We start from the raw sequence: 22,201 nt of genomic DNA, 5'->3' as shown, positions 1-22,201 counted from the left end.
AGGTAATCCCCCTTCTAGGATGACCAGGCTGCAATAGACAACAACACGCAGTCATCATCAACATTATATATAAGTAATAAAGTCCAATTTTTAAAGATAACAAGCTTTCTTTCTCAAAATCTCGACCAATGTAGCGGATTCTAGATGATGGCCTGAATGCTTAGAACGCACCATTTAATATCCTTGCCCGTGCTACTCCCTCAAAGACACGAAAACTAAAGTATCCACTGAGGTTGCTGATCCTATCTCAGAGTACAGAGCATTCCATGGCACGTTCTCGAGCCTGGAGATTTCCTCTTGGCTCTTGGAATCACCAATTGACCAGCATTTACTGAGCGGAAGCTGCGAGCAGGAACATGAGGTGCAATCGAATCAGAAAGATCAGAGGGGGCATGAAAACTTAGTAACAGAACTTTAAAGTCACATCTTGAACGGACAGGTAGCCAACGCGAGCAGCTAAAATTGGGGTTACTGTATATGATCAAACTTTCTTGTCCTAGTCAAAAGTTTCACTACAAAATTTTGCTCCAGCCGCAGAACTTATGATGCTAGACATCGGAAGTGGGCAATACATTACGGTAATCGAGACAAGAGGCAACAAATGCATAAATTATAATCTCAGCATCAAATTGGGACCGCATAGGACATTACTTTGCAATGTTGCGAAGATGGAAAAAAGCTATTCTAGTAATATTCTTCACGTGTAACTGGAATAACAGATCCATTACCAACGCCTTGTCTCATGAAACTGATGCACAAACACATAGTGAAAGTATGCATTTGTGTTATTAAAAACGGTCGGCTCTTCACAAATTGTTACTGAAAATGAACGACAACATTGCTTCAACTGAAATTTTGACTTTTTGCTCTCTTGTCGGCAAACAGGGAAGCGAGGTCGTCGGAACAGCGTGGGCTCACTGGACAGTACCATGGAAGTAAGCGTGATCTCAATGCATGATTTTAAGTGATCAAGGCTAATATAGCAGTTAGTCGGTAGCCTAGATGGTAGGGCGCCCGCTCCGAGACTGGGAGGTTCAAGCCTCGGCCGAGTCATACCTAAGACTTACAACATTGGTACTCATTGCCTCCCTGCTTGGCGCTCGGCATTAAGGGTTGGAATTGGGGGGTTTGGTCACCTAATGACTAAAATGGCTGCGCCCTGTTTGGCTGCGGCTGCATCGGCTCGCTACAGTTTAACTGTACGGGTCACGTGTATCGACATTTCGTTCTGTGTGCATGGTTACAAAGAATGACAACAAAAGTATATTCTATTCTATTCTATTAAAAGAGACTTCTCCTCATTTGAAAACCCTGACTTTAAAAAAATTATTTTATTCTCTATTGTATCTTTCAGGACGACTAAATTACTTCCCACAATGCATTTATCTTCATTCAGTTCAAAACAACCAAACTCCTTCCCATGATACTTTTCTTTCGTTCTGTTCAGAATTGATTACTATTATTCTCGCAGCCCAGCCCAATAATACCAATAATTTGGTACCGTGAAGTAAAATAGTGGGAAGATGAAATAAGAACTAAGGCCTTACCTGTTGGTCAGGTGGATAGGATCATCGACATATTCTGACTGATTAGTCAGTGGCACTTTCTTAGTTTTCCCCATACAGTAGTTTTAATTTGATGCGCCTTATAATGAGGTGCACTTTGTATATGAAACAATATCACAGACTATTTTTGGGGGGATGCACCTTATAATCCAGTGTACCTAATAGTGCAAAAGATACATTATATTATTTAAATATTTTACACTACAGGCACTGAAAAACAGATACAAAATTTGGCCCCATTTTAATAGATGTAAAAGAAATTCTCAAATGCAATATTACTGTTTTTAAATATTGTTTTAGCTATTTTAGTATTATCTTATTTTTCAATACTTTCTGGTATGATACTTTTAGCATAATTTTCTTCTTGAGTATTTTTTTATTTATATTTCCACACTTTCTTGTGAAATAGAATTATGAAAATAAGCAAAGTTGTACAATAATGCAGACAATGTTGTACATTTTTGGTATTATTTTCTTCTTCTTAAATTTAAAACATATACCAGTAATTTTTTTTTTTTAAATTGTCACCATTTCATCAAAAAGCATTACAGTTTATCATTTACTATTGTATTACTTTTGCAAGTTTCAAGATTTTTTTAAATTTTACTAAACAAAAAGTGAATCAATAGTAAAATAATAATAATAATAATAATAACACTTCCAACAAGCCAAATTATCAGTTAATGATAAAAGGTTTTGAAGCAAATAATTTCCAAAACAATGCCACACATGTCGAACTCATGGCCAGGGGGCCAAAATTGGGCCGCCACATCCTTTTAGGTGGCCTGCGAGACATTGCTTAGAGAAGCACAAGAGAAAAATAATGTTTTAAATATGTCCACTGGATGTTGCCGAAATTAGGCAGCAGTCGCAAAGCACTCACTTAGGCTGAATTTGATGATTACTGTTAATCAACCAGAGAACATTGAAGAAACCCATCCCATTGTTATTTTACTCTGAATAAATGTCACGGACATGCCGTTTTAGGAAATACTTAAAATACAAAATTAAAAAAAGCTTTATTTCCTTTCTATGATAGACATAAAATCTAACAGCAAAGTTTCCATATTCATGTAAAAATTTTCTTTGGAAAATGAAAATTAAAAACAACGAAAGACTTGTAAATAATTTATCCATCTCTTAGAATTAGTGTTTCTATGCTATTTTTCTCAGTTCCTAGCCTGCATTAGTTTCCCTGAGTTAGATAAACTGTAGTGGAAATGAATTGTTGCACAATTGTTAAACACTCCAAGTGATTAACTCTGTGAATAAAAAATCAAATCCACGAACGAAAACACGCATTAATTGATTCGTAAAGAAATCTTGCATCTCAAACTCATATTTTAATTGCGAGCCTCCAAAAAGACTCCAAACCCTTCAACTAAGGCACACTTTTTATGCAAGTAATTAACTAGTCTGGCCCCTGTAAGAATGTTTTTTTTCTACCATGTGACTTCCCAAGTTAAAATGAGAAGGTCATGCCTGATGGATACTATAAAAAGTGTAACAGAAACCCAATTGTTGCCTTATTGAATGAGTGTTCTTGTTCTGTCAGGGGTCTATCATCAGCAGCCCACGGCCACACCAGCAATATCACCCCGGGGGGATTCTGTCCTACAGCCCCAGGATGGCACCCTCGTCTCCAGCAGTCTACCGACCGCATCGCCCTACTCAGAGCCCCGGTACAGGGATGGGCGGTGGGCCGGGGCTCTGTCACAACCAAGTCGGGCCCAACGTGTCCCCGCTCACGAGCGGGGGCGTGGCTGGGGCCGGCGCAGGGATTTCCATGGGGGTCGGGTCGGGCAGCAGCGGCGGTCGACTGGGCAACTTTTTCGGCAGCCGCAGAGGGAAAGTTCCCGGTCCTCTGATGATGACATCTCCGACACCACCGTGCCCCCCCAGTCCCCTGATGATATCCTCCCCACCTCATTACCCCGCCCCCGAGCCACCCATCGTCCTCCCATCCTCCCCTTCCCCATGCCCCTCCCCATCAGCCAACCTCGGCCAGTCGGACCCGGGCGGCATTGGCGGAGGCGTGGGTGGGGCGCCGTCCAAGCTACAGGCTTTGCACGCCCAATATTGCCACGGCACCAGCGGGCACCAGCCGCAACAGACTCCCCCGCCGCCCTACCACCACCATCACCGCTACCACATGCAAAGCGTTGCGCAGCACCACCCTCTCACGCACAGGGTGTCAGTCCCCCGGCGCCAGGTCCCATCGGGGTGCGCCCCGTCTCATATTCAGCAGCATCAACGGATCCAGCAGGCCGCCAGCCAGCACCAGCGCTACAACGCGGCCTCAGGTTTCATCACGCCCCCGCCACTGTCCCCGCACTCGCCCCTAACCCCGACTACACCGCACGGACTCTACAGGCCGGGCGGCGGAGGCAAGCTGCCGCTCACCATCTCGCACTCTCAGCCCCATCCTCACGCTCACTCGCACAACCACGCCATCCACTCACCGCTAAGCCCCTCTCCCGCCAGCTCGCCATCCACCCACTTCCTCTTCTCCGCACCGCCACCTCAGGCCCCTTCGGCCCGACTGGTGTCCCAGGTGCTACCGCAACCCTACGCTCCCCAGTACCCGCAGCTCTCGTCCATCCCGCCCCCACCTCCGCACTCGCCCTTGCCACCCCCTTCCGCCGCACCGCTCTCCCCACATCCGGGTGCAGGCGGCGGGCCAGGACCCAAATCGAAACCAGTCAGTCGGATCAGTACCGTTGTGTGAAGGACCGAGGAGCCAGGATGCCAGCTCATTTCTTTGTCGGCCAACGAGGGGCAGTGCCCCAGCTTGTCGCCCGTCACCGAGGTGCGCTACTCACAGGGAGGAGGCAAAGGAAGAGGAACGGAGGGTATCTGCAGGTGTACCAGAATGGCCGCCTGGTCAGACGGCGAGAATTGTTCGGAGGGAAGAGGAGATTACTAAGCCTGTGTTACTTTCACTTCAACTTTCCCTGCGGCTAGAGCCACCTGTCTAGGCACATGCTGGTTGTGTAGTAAAGACTTTAGGGTTGGGTGACAGCAGTGCCTCATGATACATGCACCTCAGAGGTAAGATCAGGCCAAAAAAAAATCAAGCCAGGCCCGAGGGTATTAAAGCCCGACCTAGCCCAAGCCCGAGCAATTAACTTGATTTGCAGGACCAAGCCCAAAGAAAACTTGAAATTTCCGATTTTATTTGCAAAGATTGGGGAGGAGGAGAGATGATTTATTGTAACAAATTGAAGCCTGTCTTTTGTAACAAAAGAGACTGTAAAAACATTTACATTTTTATATTTACCTAACTGCTTCACTTAAATTTACTGCCAGTTATTGATCATTGGCGGATTTTTTTTAGGTTGACGGCAAAATGTTAAGGTTGTCCGTTATTTTGACAGGTCGAAAATTAGGCCATAAACCACAGCAGCAATAGGTCCTTTAGAATCCAGCGCAGCACTTTTAGGGAGAGAGGCAGAGAAATAAAGAAGAACAATGACCGGTGGATAATAGACTGAGACAGGAAGGCATTTTTTGAATAGACATTTCAAGAATATAGTAGGGCACCTGTTTAGTTTAGTATCCATTGTTTTAGTATACATTTTTATGAACATATATTCATTTACTTTTAAAAGTCAGCGAAAGAGAAACCTGGCCTTAGCAGAACGTAAAGATTGACGGGGTGAAATTTGGGGTGGCCTCGGATTTGGGGTTTAGATCTTACCTCTAGTGCATGTGGTTAACAGGAGGTTTCCACGTTTTCAAGGGGGGACAGTTGGGAATTTGAGTTTAATGCACTTTCCATCAACAGCCATGCATGACTCGCACAATTGCTGCTGAGTGTAAGAGGAAGACTTTTTGTGGCTCATTTGTTTTTTATTGTGTGTTTTTTTTACAACTACACTTTGTGAAAAGTCTGGCTGTCCCACAGGGTTTCTTTACTATCTTTGTTACAGAATGGAAGGATCATTGAATTCCTTACTATGATGTACACATTTTAGTGTGTCTAAATTAAAGACAGGAAGTGAGCATGAAAACAAACAAATGATATTGATGACAAAAAGAAAAATATTTCGTCAAACAGCTACACATGAAGACAAAATCAAAGACCAGTCTCAATGTGTTTCACCATGTAGTCGCTCTTCAAACCCTAACTATTAAACTGTACGTTCGATCAGTGGCGGGCTGTGCATTTTACACCTAGGCCTTCAGCTACCGTCTGAATTAGCAATGTGTCGTTTGCGAACAAACCAGCTCTTTGAGGTCAAATATCCTGTTTACTTAAGAGAACTCGGTCGCGGAAGAGTTGATTTGGGCCGACACCCGCCGCGTTCTTTGGGTATGACTGCGCCGGCCAAGGCCGAGCGTGGTCCACTCAGGGAGCCAGCAACGCAGACTGGGCCGAGAGGGGCAGGGGAGATGCGAAGGGCAATAACGGATGCATCATAAAAACAAAGAAATAAAGTCAGAAAGAGAGAAGATCGGTCCGACCCGAACGTAGTGATTGAACTTATAAGACCCAAGCGGCCTGAATTTCAGGTCTGGCTTGAGCTCAGGCGTAAGAGCTGACCAATAGGCTGAAACCGTCAGACAAAACCTTTTCCCGCTTGCGAAAGGCTTGCTCGCTTCGGGCTTGTCTAACCTTTCGCTATAAAATTAACACCCAAATACATTTCCTTGTGCAGCTTTGTCTCTTCTAGTTCAACAGCGGTTGGCTGGATCTCTTTGATGGATTACCGCCCCTTAGTCAATCATAGTTTGTGAAACCATAATTAACATCAAGTGATTCCGATATTTTTAGACCAGCAGATAAAGCCTTGCAGGCCCTGACGGCCCGCCACTGCATTATATAATAAATCGACATCTCGAAGGCAAATATTTCACATCGTGACTTTAAAATTGGTTAAAAAGATAACAATCATGACAAACATTTAACCAAAACTGAACAAAATAAAAAGCAAATATTTACATATATATGGACAAAAGAAATGTAGTGAAACGCCAAAATAAAATACAAACATCTCACATAAATACTCTGCAGTACAGTATGATATATATTAAGTATTCCAGAGGTATACAAAAGCATATTTATGTATTGATGTTTTTTCTATGAGACTCTGAGTTGCCAAGGAAGGAGATTAATCTTTTGTTGTGACGCCAAACAGGGTCCATTCTGGGAAAACAGAGTCCTTTTTTTTCATTTGGATTGTCCGTTCTTGATAATAATCAGGATGTAGACAATGGGTATTTCATTTAAAAGTGGTATAAATATGCAAAATGCATCGTGTAAGTAAACAGTACAATTTCACGGCTCGTAACGCTTAACGTGCTGATATGACATTCTACGTGAGGGGGCGGGGCCAAATTTGACTGGCTTGATTCTTTAATCAAGCCTACATATTATTGACAATTAATGATTATCTCTACTCGTATGTTTGTCACATTATTTTACTCACAAATTCCTCGTTAAAACTATAAGTTATTTGATCACCTGTAAATAGTGAAATCAAAATGTTTGTGAAGTGAATCATTTCACATATTTTAATGACATCTACTTGAATACAAATTTATATCATTAAATTTAGATGAGTTACAATAAACAAATAACTCATTTAATTCTAAAGATTTGTCCATAGACCTTGTTAAGTTGCTAAAAATCGATATACTTTAAAGGTGTATGTTTTCTTTGAGGTACTGTAAACAAAAAAAACATCAAAACAATTTTTATAATTTGTTCACTTAATTACTTAAATTATGAATAAATCAGGACAGCATGGCGGCGCAGTGGTTAGTGTGTGTGCGACACAGTTCTGAGGTAATGAGATCGAACCTCCTGTGTGGAGTTTGCATGTTCTCCCCGTGCTTGTGTGGGTTTCTTCCGGACACTCCGGTTTCCTCCCACATTCCAAAAACATGCATGTTAGGTTAATTGGCTGAATCCAAATTGTCCCTAGGTGTGAATGAGCGAGTGAGTTGTCTGTCTCTGCGTGCCATGCGACTGGCTGGCAACCAGTTCAGGGTGTCCCCTGCTCACTGCCTGAAGATAGCTGGGATGGGCTCCAGCACCCCCGCGACCCTATTGAGGATAAGCGGTGCAGATAATGGATGGATAAATCAGTTTATTTCCTCTTGGAGGGGGTTATGATAAATAGTGGTGCAAATTGAAATCAGTAAAAAATTTGAAAATTGTATTCAGAATAAATGTTGACATGCTCGTTGTAACTCGGGCCTTTTAAGAATTGTGTTTGTGCGGCTCCTACGCGTTGAATTTCCCTGCCGCCGTCCTCACATTGAGTAAAAAAAGCAATGTTTTCTCACCCAATGCACTTCATTCACATTTTCCTAAGATTAATTTTGTGAGGTGGAAAACAAGGTGCCTTCTGACAGGAGGATGGTAAAATATGAATTCTGTTTTGATTGGACAATTCATTTCACACCGCACCAGATTCAAAAGTATTTATGACTTCTCTGGAGGAAGCTGGACCTACACACGTTTTCTATGATTATGATTTTTTTTTTTTGTCGCGCTTACGGAAATAATGAGCGGCGCCTTTGTGTGTGCATGTGAAATATACATAATGCTTTCTCAAGCGTGTGTGCACGTGGTTGAGATTCTTCAGGGTTCTGATGAGCCCATTTGAACTATATTTTTGTCTACTTTTGCTTGCATACTGGAGAAACAGCGTGGCAGTTTACTTTCAGGACACCGTCTTGGCTCACATTTTATTTTTTTGCACTACAAGGAACACTTGGGTGCGAGGCTTATGACAATTAACAGTCTACGATTAAAACTCTTTACGGAACAAGGTCCAGACTTGGCGATTACTTCAAGTGTCTTTACACTGACTGTCCTATTACTTGTTAGGACGTAAAAGCATTATTTTGAATGAACCAGTGTCTTTAAAACTGCAAATCTCAATATATGTGACTTGACATTGATAGCTGGATGGTGATTTGAAAATATTTTATTGTGAATATCAATCAAAAAATGAGGATGATACAATGTTTGGCATAAATAACGATGCAAATAGGGAAAGTCCTATTTTACCATGTTTTGTAATTGTTAGTCCAATGGACTGAAAGTGTAGCACGAGACGCCGAGGAATTTTCAATACAAAGTAAACAAAACTTTGAAGGAGCCAAAATCAAATCCAAAACACAAATTCGCTCACAGATATTTATTAGGGATGCACCAAAAAGAACATTTCGAAGCGAAAATGCGTAACCCTTGTCCGAAAGACCAAAACAGCAACGCTGAAAGAAATTAACCCCCAAAAACGGAAACCTTCATTTTGCACTGACTTGCTCAAATGTCATGATATAAAATGATGAGTAACTGACTGTCATACTACTAGCAGCTGATTTTAAATGATTTTTATCAAATTCTCATAAAACAAAAAAAGGCGTATGAATGCTTTAAACGATCCCATTGGATTACAAAGTGTAACAGATGAAGTAAAACTGCTGAGCGATTTAGAATTCGAATAACAAGCAAGTTCATTCTACTTTAGTACTTTGAGTTAATAAAAAACAGTCAGTCTTTCCCTATTTTACAAGTACTGTACTTGCTTTTTGCATTTAATAGACAGGACAGTAAATAGTCAGAGGAAAATGGGAGAATGGAACAAATGATGATGATGTAGTTTGAGCAGTCTAATGCAACAAACGAGTCAAACTCGCATTTTTTCCATAGTAAATATTAATAGCAAGCAAAATTCTCCTACTATATGGTTAATTGACTATATTGTTACTACGTTATTACCAGGTTAATTTTTGGAAGTACGGTTAAATTGACACAGTCAATCATTTTACAAGAAAATCACAGTGACAAAGCAGAAAAAGTCCATGAGCACATTAGCAATGTACGTGTTAACAAATTAAAACGGCTAAACTGTAAATAGTTGGCTTTGTAGTGCTATCATCAGCCAAAATCTGGCTAGCGGCTAAAAAAAAAACTTTGAATCAAAGAGATGCGTGAATTTTGGAGAAAATATATTGGTGGTAAAAGCTTGACAGAGCCCCTGTTCACATGGTTTGCTACACATCATTGTTCTTTCGGAAACCTTTTTTTTTGTTTGTTTGTTTTATTTTATTTTTTTAAGGCAAAACCTTAAATGCACTTTTGGTCATTTCCGTCTGAAAACATTTCAGTGATGAAAATTAGGTGCATCCCTAATATTCATGATTACATTTTAGAGCTATTTGTATTAAATGGCTAGCAGGTTGACAGTGTTACTTCCCACAAAAGCTCACAACAGAATAAACATGCTGGACTTGCAAAAGCCCTCAATGCCTAGCTGAGCATGTCAGGCGACCTGAAAATGACTTTTAGTGTTTTTCCGTTGACTTAAAGTTCATTCACTGCGAAATAGGCTTCCTGACCTGATCACAACTTGAAATATATTCACGCAAAACATATCAAGTAACTCAATGTATTCAAGTGTCTTTAAATATTGTTACACTAATGCTAAAAAGTGAATGGTTCAGGCCTTTCCCATTTTTTTTTTTAGCCTTGGTTTAGTCAGGGACTTTTCCAATAGCCAGATTGTCTTCACGCAGAACTGAAAAATGCAACATTTGAATTAAATGGACTCTTTCTCCTGACATTTTTGATTTGTAATCAATGAATTGTTCGCTTAGAAGCAATCAAACTGGATGAAAATGTAAAGTGTGAGTATCTGTGTTTTTTTAAGCGTGAAGCACGCCATATGAAAGGAAAAATCGAGGCATGATGCTCCCTTGGCCCAGCTCTTCTCTTCATTATTGCTGTGCATGTCCTATTTTTATTAGTATCTGCACTGAATGGAACTTTGTAATATAAGCCACCGTGTACATAAAAAACATGTATTCAATGAAAAGCAGCTCTTTTCATCAGGAACCAAGAGTGACTTTTTTCATTTTACAGGAAACCTTTTCCGATTGCTGCTGCCGGCAAAACAGGGATTGTTGTTGTTTTTTTTTTTTTGTTTTTGGAGAAAAATAACAAATCGTTGTCTGTGCTTCCTGTGCTGAGGTAGTACGTGTACAATTGTACCAGTAGTGTCAAATACTGTATGTGTCTACAGAGATTACATTATTTTAAAGATGATTTAGCCATGTATAGAAATATATTACTTGTAACTTTGTTTTTGGACAGTATCACAGAGGCAAAAGTGGACATATTTATTGCTCTGAAATTATAAAAGTCTGTTCATGTTGATGGAATCCTGTTTTTTGTTTATGCCACAATGATTTATAGTCCATTTTCTGGACTCACTTTTACACAGGCCAGGGCAAGAACCGGAGTATGCGTCATCCCACCTCACACCTGCTTCATAAAAAATAGAATATGTGATGCCTAACTAACATTAAACATTGTGTTCTAATGTTACATTTTACCGAAATAATATTTTTTAAAACAATTTAGGAGGAGTACCAGCACAAAAACCCACACAAAGATGTAGCAATTTGCACTCCCTGTGCGCTTTGATGTTTTTCACCAGCACAGCCAGTTCGTCGGTCTTATTTGGTAGAGAGTTCACATTTACCATGATTACGGACGGTACCGAAGACTTAAAACGCCGCTAGCCGCTTAGCTAGCTCCGGCTCTCCATCCACGATAGGGCCCCCTCATCACGCCGGCACGAGAATTCTTCGGGGCAAGGAGTTGATTCCTCAAATAAACGCATTTTTGTGCGTTAAAACCCATAAGGATAGGATAGAAAGTAATCCAAAGTGTAGTTGTCAAACGGGACTAAAAACACCGAAAATAGAAGCAGACACTTAAAACAATAAATCACAAAAAGAGCGAAATAAGGCGGAGCTGCTGAAAAGGCTGCTGCTCTTGGCGGCGCCGCTTTGATCTTTAGCACAATTCTTGGGAATTCCAATAAAATATGTACCTGTTAGATGAAAACCCAACTTTTAAATGCAGCACAGAGTAAATATGAGTTTTTTTTTTAACTCATATCATATCATAAATTCATGGCCTGCGACTCTAATGTGGTTCGCCACATTCTTTTATGTAGCCCGCAAGACAGTGCTGAGATAGGTTGGTTGGATCCCTTAATCCCAATTAGGGGCACCATTTCTTGTGGTGTGTCTTGGACAAATACATTCTGTGCACCCATCTTTCTCCAGGCCAATATAGGTTCCCCCGCGATCTCCAACAGGGAACCTTTCTTGTGTTAGGCGAATGTGCTTGACTTGCAGTTTCAAATATGTCAAGACAAGTTACATTTACTGTATTTGTATAGCCGTTGATCACAAAATGTCTCCAAAGACTGCACATGTTACAATAACACCAGCAGAGTGATTTGCTCTGAATGCTGACTGGACGGATTCGAAGAGATTGTTTTGTCGTACATCATTATTTTCAGACAGCGTAGTCATAATAATAATGCAGTGAAAAAGAATAGTGCGTCGCAACAATAGTGCAATGAAAAGAAGTGAAATAACATTTAGCAGCAACAATTAAAAAACCTAAAACTAAGTCACAAGGTATAGACTGTATTATCACAGTTTCATGTACCAACAAGAAAAACGGAAACATAATGATAACAAGTTGCAAGATATAAGCTTTAACCAAATGTTAATAACACAATCTGGACAGTATATGCAAAATAGTCGATGAAGATGCTGACTTGTCAGGTCAGTCTCATGCAAGATAAGACTCTAATCATCATGTAATACCATATTAGTCATCCCATTATATTCGACAAAATGTCATTGATGATGTCTATGTATTGTCTGTGCAGCCTTTTAAGTCAAGTCAAGCCAAGTCATGTTTATTTGTATAGCCTTTTATCACAAAGAGTCTCAAAGGGCCACACATGTCAAAGACTGTTGCAAACTACAGACTATTATGACACCATCCCCTGATATTGTCAACATAAATTATAGGTTATTCATATGCTATAGAGTATTAGTGTGTTTTAAGCTTAGATTTAAACAGTTCCACTGAGGTTGCAGATCGAATCTCTTGGGGAAGAGCATTCCACAGCACCGGGGCCCGGATGGAGAATGCTCTCGAACCTGCGGATCTCTTCTTGGCTCTTGCGATCACTAGTAGACCAGCGTTTTCAGAGCGAAGACTCCAGACCGGAACATAGGTCGAAACTAAATCTGAAAGATATGAGGGAGCAAGTCCATGCATGATTTTGTATAATACTAAAAGAACTTTAAAATCCCATTTTAAGCTAACAAGGAGCCAAAGCAGGTTAGCTAAAATCGGGGTAATGTGATCAAACTTTCTTGTCTTAGTTAAAAGCCTTGCTGCAGCACTTTGTACCAGCCGAAGGCTTTCGATTTTGGATTTCGGGAGACCGGGGAGTAGTGCATTACAGTAATCGAGACGGAAGGTAACAAAAGCATGAATTATAATCCCCGCATCCAATTGAGACGCCATAGGGCGAATTTTAGCAATGTTGCCAAGATGGAAAAAAGCTGTTCTAGTATTTTTCTTAATGTGTGTTTGAAAGGACAGATCGGGGACCAATATGACACCTAAATTTTTGACTGTGTCACTCTGGGTGATATTGCATTTGTCAATGTTTAGAACTGTTTTTGAGAACAAGCATTTAGATGGACCAATAACTAGCATTTCGGTCTTTTCAGAGTTGAGGCGCAAGAAGTTAAATGACATCCATTCTTTTATCTCAGTGAGGCAGGTCTCCAAATTTATATATTTTCGAGTGGCAGATTCCTCCATCGGAAGATATGGTTGAGTGTCATCTGCTTGTACTCTGCGTAGCATTAAAAACTGATATTATACTTGCGAATAATATCGCCTAATGGAAGCATGTAAATGCTGAAAAGAAGGGGGCCAAGTACCTAACCCTGCGGAACACCACAGAAGGGCAAGATGTCATTTGACCAGATTTAACACAGTGCGTCCTATCTGAGAGGTAGGATCTGAACCATATGAGGACGGTTCCTGAGAGACCAATCCATTTTTCCAACCATTCTAGTAAGATATTATGGTCCACAGTGTCAAAGGCATCACAAAGGTCCAGCAGCAGCAAGAGTGATGATGGGCGGGAGTCCATTGCGAGTAGAAGATCATTGGTTACCTTTAAGACTCATTGTGATGAGGGGCTATACAGTACTATAAATTCACTTTTTGTTTAGTCCCACCGGATCGCGTTTAGTAGCACACTGTCACTTTAAAACTAAAATGTTGCGTCACGAACAGGATTCGAACCTGTGCGGGGAAACCCCATTGGATTTCGAGTCCAACGCCTTAACCTCTCGGCCACCGTGACTGCATACGTCGACGTATTGGGGCCACCGCCATTTTATAGAAAACCTTTTTACGGCTCAGGCTACTTTACTTTTATGCCTTACTGACATTGGTTCGAAGTACAGTACTCTAAGGTGCCATCTCCGCGTGATTCCAAAAAACCCTGGTGACATCACATCAACGAGATAATTGTGAGAATAAAATATATTTACATAATTTTAAAATAGCTTTGCATTCTGCTCAAGGATTTTTATTTATTTACAAACTGAATATCAACCATTTACACCAAATACTGCTCAACTGAAACGTTTGGTTTGCCTACGTAACGTGAATCCCCGCCTCCTTGATCGGAAGTTCTTCCCTGGTGCGGTTCACGGCCATCTAACCTAAACGGTCACAACTTGCTAAAATGATCAATTGGAAGGTAATCTATTCAAATGACTTGCGCATGAAAGTATATTTAGATGTGTAACTGTGTGCCCGTTTGATCGACATCAGTTCTTTATTTAGACGTGTTTTAATGGCGGTGGGGGAGGAGTCAGCTGCTGCTAGTTCTCCTGTTGGGCTTTAAATATCTCACAACTGTTTTAGTAGTTGTAGTATTATTCCGTCAGTGGACTCGTTGTTCATAGTTTTAATTGAGATTGAACACAAGCGAATATTTTGTAGTAATGCTTTTTAGAGAGCTATTTTACTCGTGATTGCTGGTGCGTGGGTTCCCCTTCTCAACACACGTTAACGCGCAAAGGAAGCCCACCCTATATGGCATGGGGAAAGGGAACCTTTTTTGACCCAAAGAGGCAAAAAAAAACTGTAAAACACTTTATTTTTTAGAGAGAGAGAAAGAGGCTTACCATATATTTCAAGACAAATATCAGCAAGACTGCCAAACCCGCTCTCTAGACTAAGAATAGAAATTGCGCATTTCATTTCACTGTGTGACGTTCAGATGATTTGTTCAAATTCATGAAGTGAGAATAATGCCAGAGCCTTTGTCCCATATCAACAAATAAGCCACTATAAACTCCCTCCTGCGATTACTTAAGATCGTTGAGGCTCATTTTGTCCTTCATATAGTAGTTTCAAAACAAGGTGCAAGCAGAGTTGTTTTGTAAACGGTCACAAAAAACGAGGATACCTCCGTATTTACCTCCAGTTCAGACGGTGCTGTGTGCATAGCTCTGCCTCTGCCTAACCCCACCACTCACCCAATCTAATTATTCCGTGTGCTTGGCTGGCGTTTCTGGCCGTTTACTTTTTCTGTGGGTTTTCATCATAAAGTGTCTCAACAGTGATTTTGAGCTTCCATGTAAAGCAGTGGTCCCCAAACTACGGCCCGCGGGCCGGATACGGCCCGCCTCCACATTTGATCCGCCCCCCTGAACAATACCAGAAAGATTTTTTTTTTCTTCATATATGTGTATTTGTATTTGATAATAAAGTTGACTTTTGCAATAAAATGTTCCTTAGTTATGAACCATTTTCATTATTAACTATTAGTAACTATTTTATATGGCGCAACAAGGGTTGTTGACAATTTGATATGTTATATTTTGGGATTTTGGTGTTGTTTTGTAAAGCAGGAAAAAGTAAAGTACCAGCATATATCCACTAGATGACATAGTCTCACAGGTCAGAGAAGGGTGTTTGGCGCAAGTCTCACGGGACCTCACGTGATTTAACGATGTTAAATGATTCTTGAAAAGTACCAATTGGTGGCAATGTTATTTTGGATTTATATGTTAAAGGGGACCTCACGTGATCTAATGAGATTTGTTCAATAAATCACTGTAAACAAGTAAATGGTGTGACAAAAACTGACATTTACCATCTATTTTGCAGGTAAAACAACAAGAACAATATATATATATATATATATATATATATATATATATATATAAACAAACAAATGAACCCAGAGAGGGTTATTTCGTAATCATTTATTTCATAAATAGTGTTATTTATTTCCTGGCTTTTGTTATGTGAAGAATCCAGAAAGGGTTATTTGATTGTGGCTTTCTGGAAAACAATACATTTTTACATTTAGGCACTCCTGCAATCATCACACTTTTTCGGTTACAAACTGACCCGGCCCCTCATCAGAGAAGGGAAAAGTTATGTGGCCCTCACAGGAAAAAGTTTGGGGACTCCTGATGTAAAGGATTGCTGTGCAACATTCAGACAAAATAGGGTATTGGTGTGGCACCTTCACGTTAAACTCTAGTAAGAAGTATATCCTTTATATACTGGACTGAACCGCTTGTTCTGTTAGTGCCATATCAGCTGTGCACGCTCAACTCCATTCTGTCCTAATTACGTTTAGGATGCTAAGGATGAGTGTAATTTGATCTCTTGAATATTTGTTGGTTTTGTTTGACTTTTTGCAGTACTGGGAGTTCTTTATAGCTAGCCACTCCTTGCACATCTGTTTCTCTGCACTATTGTACTTACAGCGTTATTGTTACAGTGTTATTGTTACTGTTTACCTGACTGCCCATTTTGCACATCTGGTTAGCTGCTCCTCTTGCACTATTTGCGCTACTGTAAAATACTATACATAGCCATAATTATTTAGTATATTATTAGTACTCAATACTCCAACTCAATACAACATTTTATTTATATCTGTACATTCAAGGAAACTGTGCGGGTCAGATGTATCGACATTTCGTTCTGTATACACGTGTACTAGAATGACAATAAAGTAGATCTGAATCTGAATCTGAATAGCCTTACAAGCTGTCCTCTGTAACAATAGGGCTGCAGTTCAAAATGTGTCATAAGTAATGATATTCCTTTCAATGTTCAATTAGCAGCATTTCAATGAAATCCAAAGCGCTTCCTTTCAGTGACTTGTTCTAGAGAAAATCCTAATCTCATATATTCAACATTTGTAAACAAACTTTATCGGTCTTTTTCTGCGGTTTTGAAAATGGTGGGTGCCACTTGCTATTGCAAAAAAAATATCGCCATCTAACATTAAAGTGTTTAAATGACCCTCAGTTATTTTTCTCTTTAATTATTTTGTTGGCGCAAAAGGCCCGCGACCCACTTTTAAGTCCCCACCCACCTGTTGAATGATAGGTTGGTCGTTTTGGTTGTAACATTTCTCAGAATTCACTGTTTGAATATAACTTGTTTTTAAAAACAATCTTTCACACACACACACACACACACACACACACACACATGAAGTAACGTTTCAATAATCAGTCTAATTGCATCTCTTGTACGTTTAACAGTCTTGTACTCTTTTATTTTGAAGTCGCATGTATTTTTCTGTTTCCTGTGTGAATAAAGTTAACTAGACACACGGGAGCGGGCAGTGCTGCCGGGGCACTCGCCCGGGGTGGGCCACAGGAAAGTGCACTCCCGCTTGGGAAATTTATTTACCTTAATGCTTGTTTTTATTTGAGTAATTCTGCCAACATAGAGTTTATAGAAGTTTTAACTTTATCATGAGAAACACTGGTCTAGGAAACCCTCTTCCCCCTGAGATTCGATCTGCAACCTCAGTGGAAATGTTAAAATCTAAACTTAAAACACGCTTCTATTCAATAGCTTACAAATGACCTATATTTTATGTTGACAATATTTGTGTATTATTTGCCCTCAGTTAGGTTTTAGATCAGGGGACGATGTAATAATAGTCTGTGGTTTTCAAAAATCTGTGGTCTGTGCAGCCCTTTGAGACTTTTTGTGATTAAGGGTTCTACAAATAAACATGACTTGACAAAAAAGATAACACATAAATCGTCACATTAATAACGCAATATTTTATTATGGCTCTGTCACTACATTTTCAAAAGGCACAAATGGCACTTTTATCAAAAACAAAAAAAAAACAAAAAAAAAATCCCCATTACAGGAATATTAAATAAAGGAGGCCATATAGGATTACAGCAAGAAAAGGAAAATGCAACAACAAATGATTACGCATACTTTGTAAGTTTCAAAGAGTTAATACAAAGGAAAGTTGAGAGTAATTTACGACGTAGAACTGTATTTTATGAAAATTTACTGCTTGTTATGAGATCATAGCGTTTGAAAAACAATTTTATACACGGGCATCGTAAACTACTTGGTATACAGTGCCGTGAAAGTATACCCCTTCCTGATTTTATCACTCACAAAGGTTGCATATTATTAAGTCAATTTCAATATCACACAGAGACAACCCAAGGATATATAAAATGCACAACCGTCAACCCTGATATTATACGCAGGCGATTTGAAACTTACATTAGGTAATTCAAATAAACCTCATTGAAGTTGAGGTTGCAGTCTCAAGAAATGTTTCACATTTTTCTTGCTCTTCGATAGAAAGCGTTCCTTTTTTTGTCACAGTCTTTTGTGATCACAGCCAGCAAACTATAGAAAGATATCTCTATCCTACATCCCAAAAAAGGACAACGCGTTACTATTGTTAATTCACAGAAAACTAAAATCACTCTGTTGTTAAATTGATGTCTTTTAATTCAAGCTAGGATGGTGCTTAATAAAACACTTGACCTTCGGAAGCCTCTATTCCCTATGTTGCGCAATATTCTGAAGGCCACACACATATTGATGACCCTTATTGTTGCAGGCTTTGGACAATGTACCAGTACTCTTGTACATCTTGGCTTTGAAAACCCTGATCCTGTGCTTAGCCTTCGCCGGAGTGAAGATCTACCAGAGCAAAAAAGCGGAGGCAGCTCTCAAGTTGCAGCAAGCCGAGCGGAGGAAATTGGCCCAGAAGACGCAGCAGCTCATCGATAACTTAAAGGAAGACTGAGATTTGAAATCATGGTATTAATACAAACGGATTACTTTATGCACCATATATGAAAGTCCTTGTTCCAAGTACAAACACACTTATCGATGGTTTCAAATTTGCAATGGTTAAACTTCAGCATTTCACCATTTTACAATTAAAGCACAGAGGAAACCCCCCCATAACACGGATCCTCATAATAATTGATAAAGATTTTTTTTTATTGTAGTCATGACCAGTGTTGGGCACGTTAGTTTAAAAATGTAGGTTATAGCCACTTACTACTACTTCTTCAAAAAAAGTTAAAAACTGAATTACTCTATTGCAAAAGTAACTAGTTACCAGGGAAAGTAACTTTTTCCTTGACTTAAAAAAAAGTTAAAGAATTGAAAATTTTCTGAGCAGCATTTGAGTTGGTTAAATAGAGGAAAACAGACAGGTAGTTGTGTTTTAGAACCTTGTAGTATTTATGCACCTCACCAGCAACTGATTTATTTTAGAAGACAAGAGTTTTTTAAATTAAATGGAAAAAAGAAACCCAAGAAAAAATACAAAAGTAAAAGGGACAGGAAAAAAGAATAAACTCATTTCTGTCTCAACATATTAACACTGAAAACCAGAGGAAATACAATTAAAATATATATAAATATACAAACAAAAGCTAAAATACCAAACAATTGTATGCTCAACAAATGTAAAGTCAATAACAACATATTGACCAATCATAAGAGAAAAAAGCTGTCTCGAAGTTACCCAGCTATTGATTTGCTCCTTTCTTTCACTTCAAAGAGCCGGCTTATAGAGACGCTTCGTTCGCGAGCGACTCAAGTATGTTTCCTCCGCATTCGCCAATTCGGCTTTTCTTTCGGTGCTTCAGTAAATACTATATTTGTAATCGCTATCTAGCAATAGGATCATCACTATTCTAGTATTGTGACTAAAAAAATTTGGAGCAGGGCGGAAAACCGCCCCGCTAGAAATTTTGTCAGGTGTGCCAAGGTATGTAACGCATCGCTTTAGACCAGTGTTTGTCAACCGTTTTTGAACCAAGGTACACTTTTATTAATCAAAAACCTCTGTCGAAAATGTTTGAAAATGAAGTCATGTCAAATATTTCACTGTATTACCTCATAAGCAGATAATTGGTATATAAAAAGAATACTTAAAAAAGAATAATGTACTTTGCTTTTATTTTTTAGGGCGCAATCTTAAACTGCTTTGTTAAATATTTTTAAATGTACTGTGCTACCTCATGAGCAGATCATTAGTATATAAAAAGTACCGTAAATTCCGGACTATAGAGCGCACCTGATTATAAGCTGCACCCACCACATTTTAAGAGGATAACCGCTTTTGTACTTACACAAGCCGCACCTGTATATAAGCCGCATGGGCCCACATTAAAACATGCAACACAATCACAAAAGTAACCCAAACCCGACTTTAAGTCCCGCTATTGTAACTGAATATAAAGTACACAGTCCAAAAACCACAGCTGGCAAAATGAACGGAAAATGATACTTAAGGTTTGATGCAGACCTGCAGAGTCCGGGTCCCGTTGAAAGTAACCCAAGGAAAAAATGTCTATATTTCCAAAGGTAAGGGTGGGAAAAATATATATCCACTATTGTCCGCTGCGTCCAAAAACACATCTCACCTTTACTCCACTTCCCGTCAGCCCCTTGTTGTTTTCGCCCCTTCATTTTGATCTGCCCGTGGAAAACATTTCAGGATAAGTCTCTAAAATAAATACATTACAAAAATGTACAGTTGCAAATACATATTATACATGGTTACACATATTTACAAAGAAAGACGGTACATCGAGAGAGTTTTCAAAGCTTTAATAATAATAATTTAACTTTCATCCCAAACCTTGACTGTGACAGGTAGCAACACGCTACTAGCAACACGCTCGCTAAACAGTAAACGGGTCTGTTAAAAAATATTCTGTACTTGTGAAAATCACGGTAAACCGTCCTCATATTCCTCCTTATAACTGACGCCATCAAAGTCGTCTTCCTCATTATCGGAAAGAAACTTTATCGTATAGACGTCGTCCCACCCTCCCTTATTCTAAAACACGCTAGCAACACGCTCGCAAAGTAAAGTTTACGTGCAATAGCTCTGTTTCCTTCTTTATCGGATTGCTCGATTGCTTTTAGCTTGAAAGCTGCTTCATGTGCCTTTCTATTTGCATGATGAGGGTAACTTTACGCTAAATTAATTTGTGCACAAGCTAAGAAGTTGCAGCCTACCTCGGCGCATATATTCCAGCGGTCTAAATCTTACCTTTTGTACTCTCGCGCCGCTGGCGGCTGTTAGGAAAATTACATAAATTGGCCGCATCACTGAATAAGCCGCAGGGTTGAACGTTTGAGAAAAAAGTAGCGGCTTATAGTCCGGAATTTACGGTATATCAAAATCTACTCCCACCTACTGGTATGGATGACTATTACAGTTCCTGTCTAAAGATAGCAAAAATACTGAATAATGGCCCGATTTTTTGGGGGGAAAGATAAAATTGGGCAAATCCCAGCGGCACACACTGGTTGAAAAACACTGCTTTAGACGGTCAGTAACAGCAGAAAAAAATAGATTACTCCGTTACGTATCAGCGTTATTTATTACAGCGATATTCCTAACACTGGTCATAACAATTCAAGTTCACTCTGGAGATGCATGCAGTTCTTTGGCGCTCCTTAGTGGCTCTCTGGCACTTGGATGGTTTCTGGGGGAGAACAACCATGACACACCCATCCATCAATACATTATCTGCACCGCTTATCCTCAGTAGGGTCACGGGGCTGCTGGAGGCTGGCAGGGGACCGCCTGAACCGGTTGCCAGCCAGTTGCTTAGCACACAGAGACAGACAACTCAGTCGCTCATTCACACCTAGGGACAATTTGGACCGGCCAATTAACCTGACATGCATGTTTTTTTTGGAATGTGGGAGGAAACCGGAGTGCCTGCAGGGAACCCCATGCAAGCACGGGGAGAACATGCAAAGTCCACACAGAAGGTTCGATCTCATGACCTCAGAACTGCCCACCATGACACACACAGTCATATTTTCCTATGAATACATATGAATATAAGTCAGTTTGTGTTCCTTTCTTATGAGCCTTAAAACTTTCAATTTTTGAGGCTCTGATCACGTTTTTTTTTGTTTTGTTTAATATGGCTCTTTCAACATTGTTTAGCAAACCCTTTCTCTTCAATGTAATTTTTTTCACCCAGTCTTATTTTGTAGGGTGAGGCAACAGATGTGACCTGACTGCAAGACTGCCTACTCACGTCAAATCCGCTTGGTGCCTACATGTAATTGCACAAACTACAATGTATTTATTGAATTTTGTTACACGCATTACTTGTGCTTATTAAACTATAGTTCAACACTCCTTAGTATTGAAGTGTAATGTATAGTGTCTAAAACAAGAGTGGGAAAACTATGGCCCAGGGGCCCCATAATGGCCCATCAGATGTTTAAATCCTGCCCGCTAAATGAAAATGGTATTGTAGGGGGTACCCTTGTTTATGTTGGGGTTTACATTCCGTTAAATATCCGTGAAGTAGAATCCTTATTTGCGTTATACAATAAAAGTATTATAGAATTAAACTAAAAAACACTTTTTAGAGCTCCAAGCACTTGTTTAAAAGGTGCTGTACTCTTAGGGACTGAT

The 22,201-nt window shown here is 39.8% G+C and overlaps 2 protein-coding genes and 1 non-coding gene across 10 annotated transcripts in view; 2 read left to right on the top strand and 1 right to left on the bottom strand.

Moving 5' to 3' along the window:
• The window catches only part of LOC148369719 (IQ motif and SEC7 domain-containing protein 1-like), a 106,523-nt gene extending 102,086 nt beyond the window's left edge, over nucleotides 1-4,437 (top strand). For all 8 annotated transcript variants that reach the window (XM_088331867.1, XM_088331871.1, XM_088331872.1 and 5 more), the window contains 2 exons: nucleotides 886-935; nucleotides 3,121-4,437. In XM_088331867.1, the coding sequence (XP_088187993.1) occupies nucleotides 886-935; nucleotides 3,121-4,293 (1,223 nt within the window). In that variant the 3' untranslated portion in view covers nucleotides 4,294-4,437. The remainder of the gene's footprint in view (nucleotides 1-885; nucleotides 936-3,120) is intronic.
• A 9,264-nt stretch (nucleotides 4,438-13,701) lies between these two features.
• On the bottom strand, nucleotides 13,702-13,783 carry trnas-cga (transfer RNA serine (anticodon CGA)). The gene has a single exon. It is a non-coding gene; the product is annotated as a tRNA-Ser (tRNA).
• Nucleotides 13,784-14,050: 267 nt separating this feature from the next.
• Nucleotides 14,051-21,919, top strand: smim11 (small integral membrane protein 11). The gene is made up of 3 exons (XM_088331865.1): nucleotides 14,051-14,185; nucleotides 18,350-18,552; nucleotides 21,772-21,919. The coding sequence occupies exons 1-2, from the start codon at nucleotides 14,171-14,173 to the stop codon at nucleotides 18,536-18,538; spliced, it is 204 nt and encodes a 67-aa protein (XP_088187991.1). The 5' UTR covers nucleotides 14,051-14,170; the 3' UTR covers nucleotides 18,539-18,552; nucleotides 21,772-21,919.
• The last annotated feature ends 282 nt before the right edge of the window (nucleotides 21,920-22,201 follow it).

Source organism: Urocampus carinirostris, chromosome 3, assembly GCF_059441175.1.
Source record: "Urocampus carinirostris isolate Australia breed hairy pipefish chromosome 3, RoL_Ucar_1.0, whole genome shotgun sequence".
Taxonomy (NCBI): domain Eukaryota; kingdom Metazoa; phylum Chordata; class Actinopteri; order Syngnathiformes; family Syngnathidae; genus Urocampus; species Urocampus carinirostris.
This window is presented reverse-complemented; position numbering and strand designations above follow the sequence as displayed.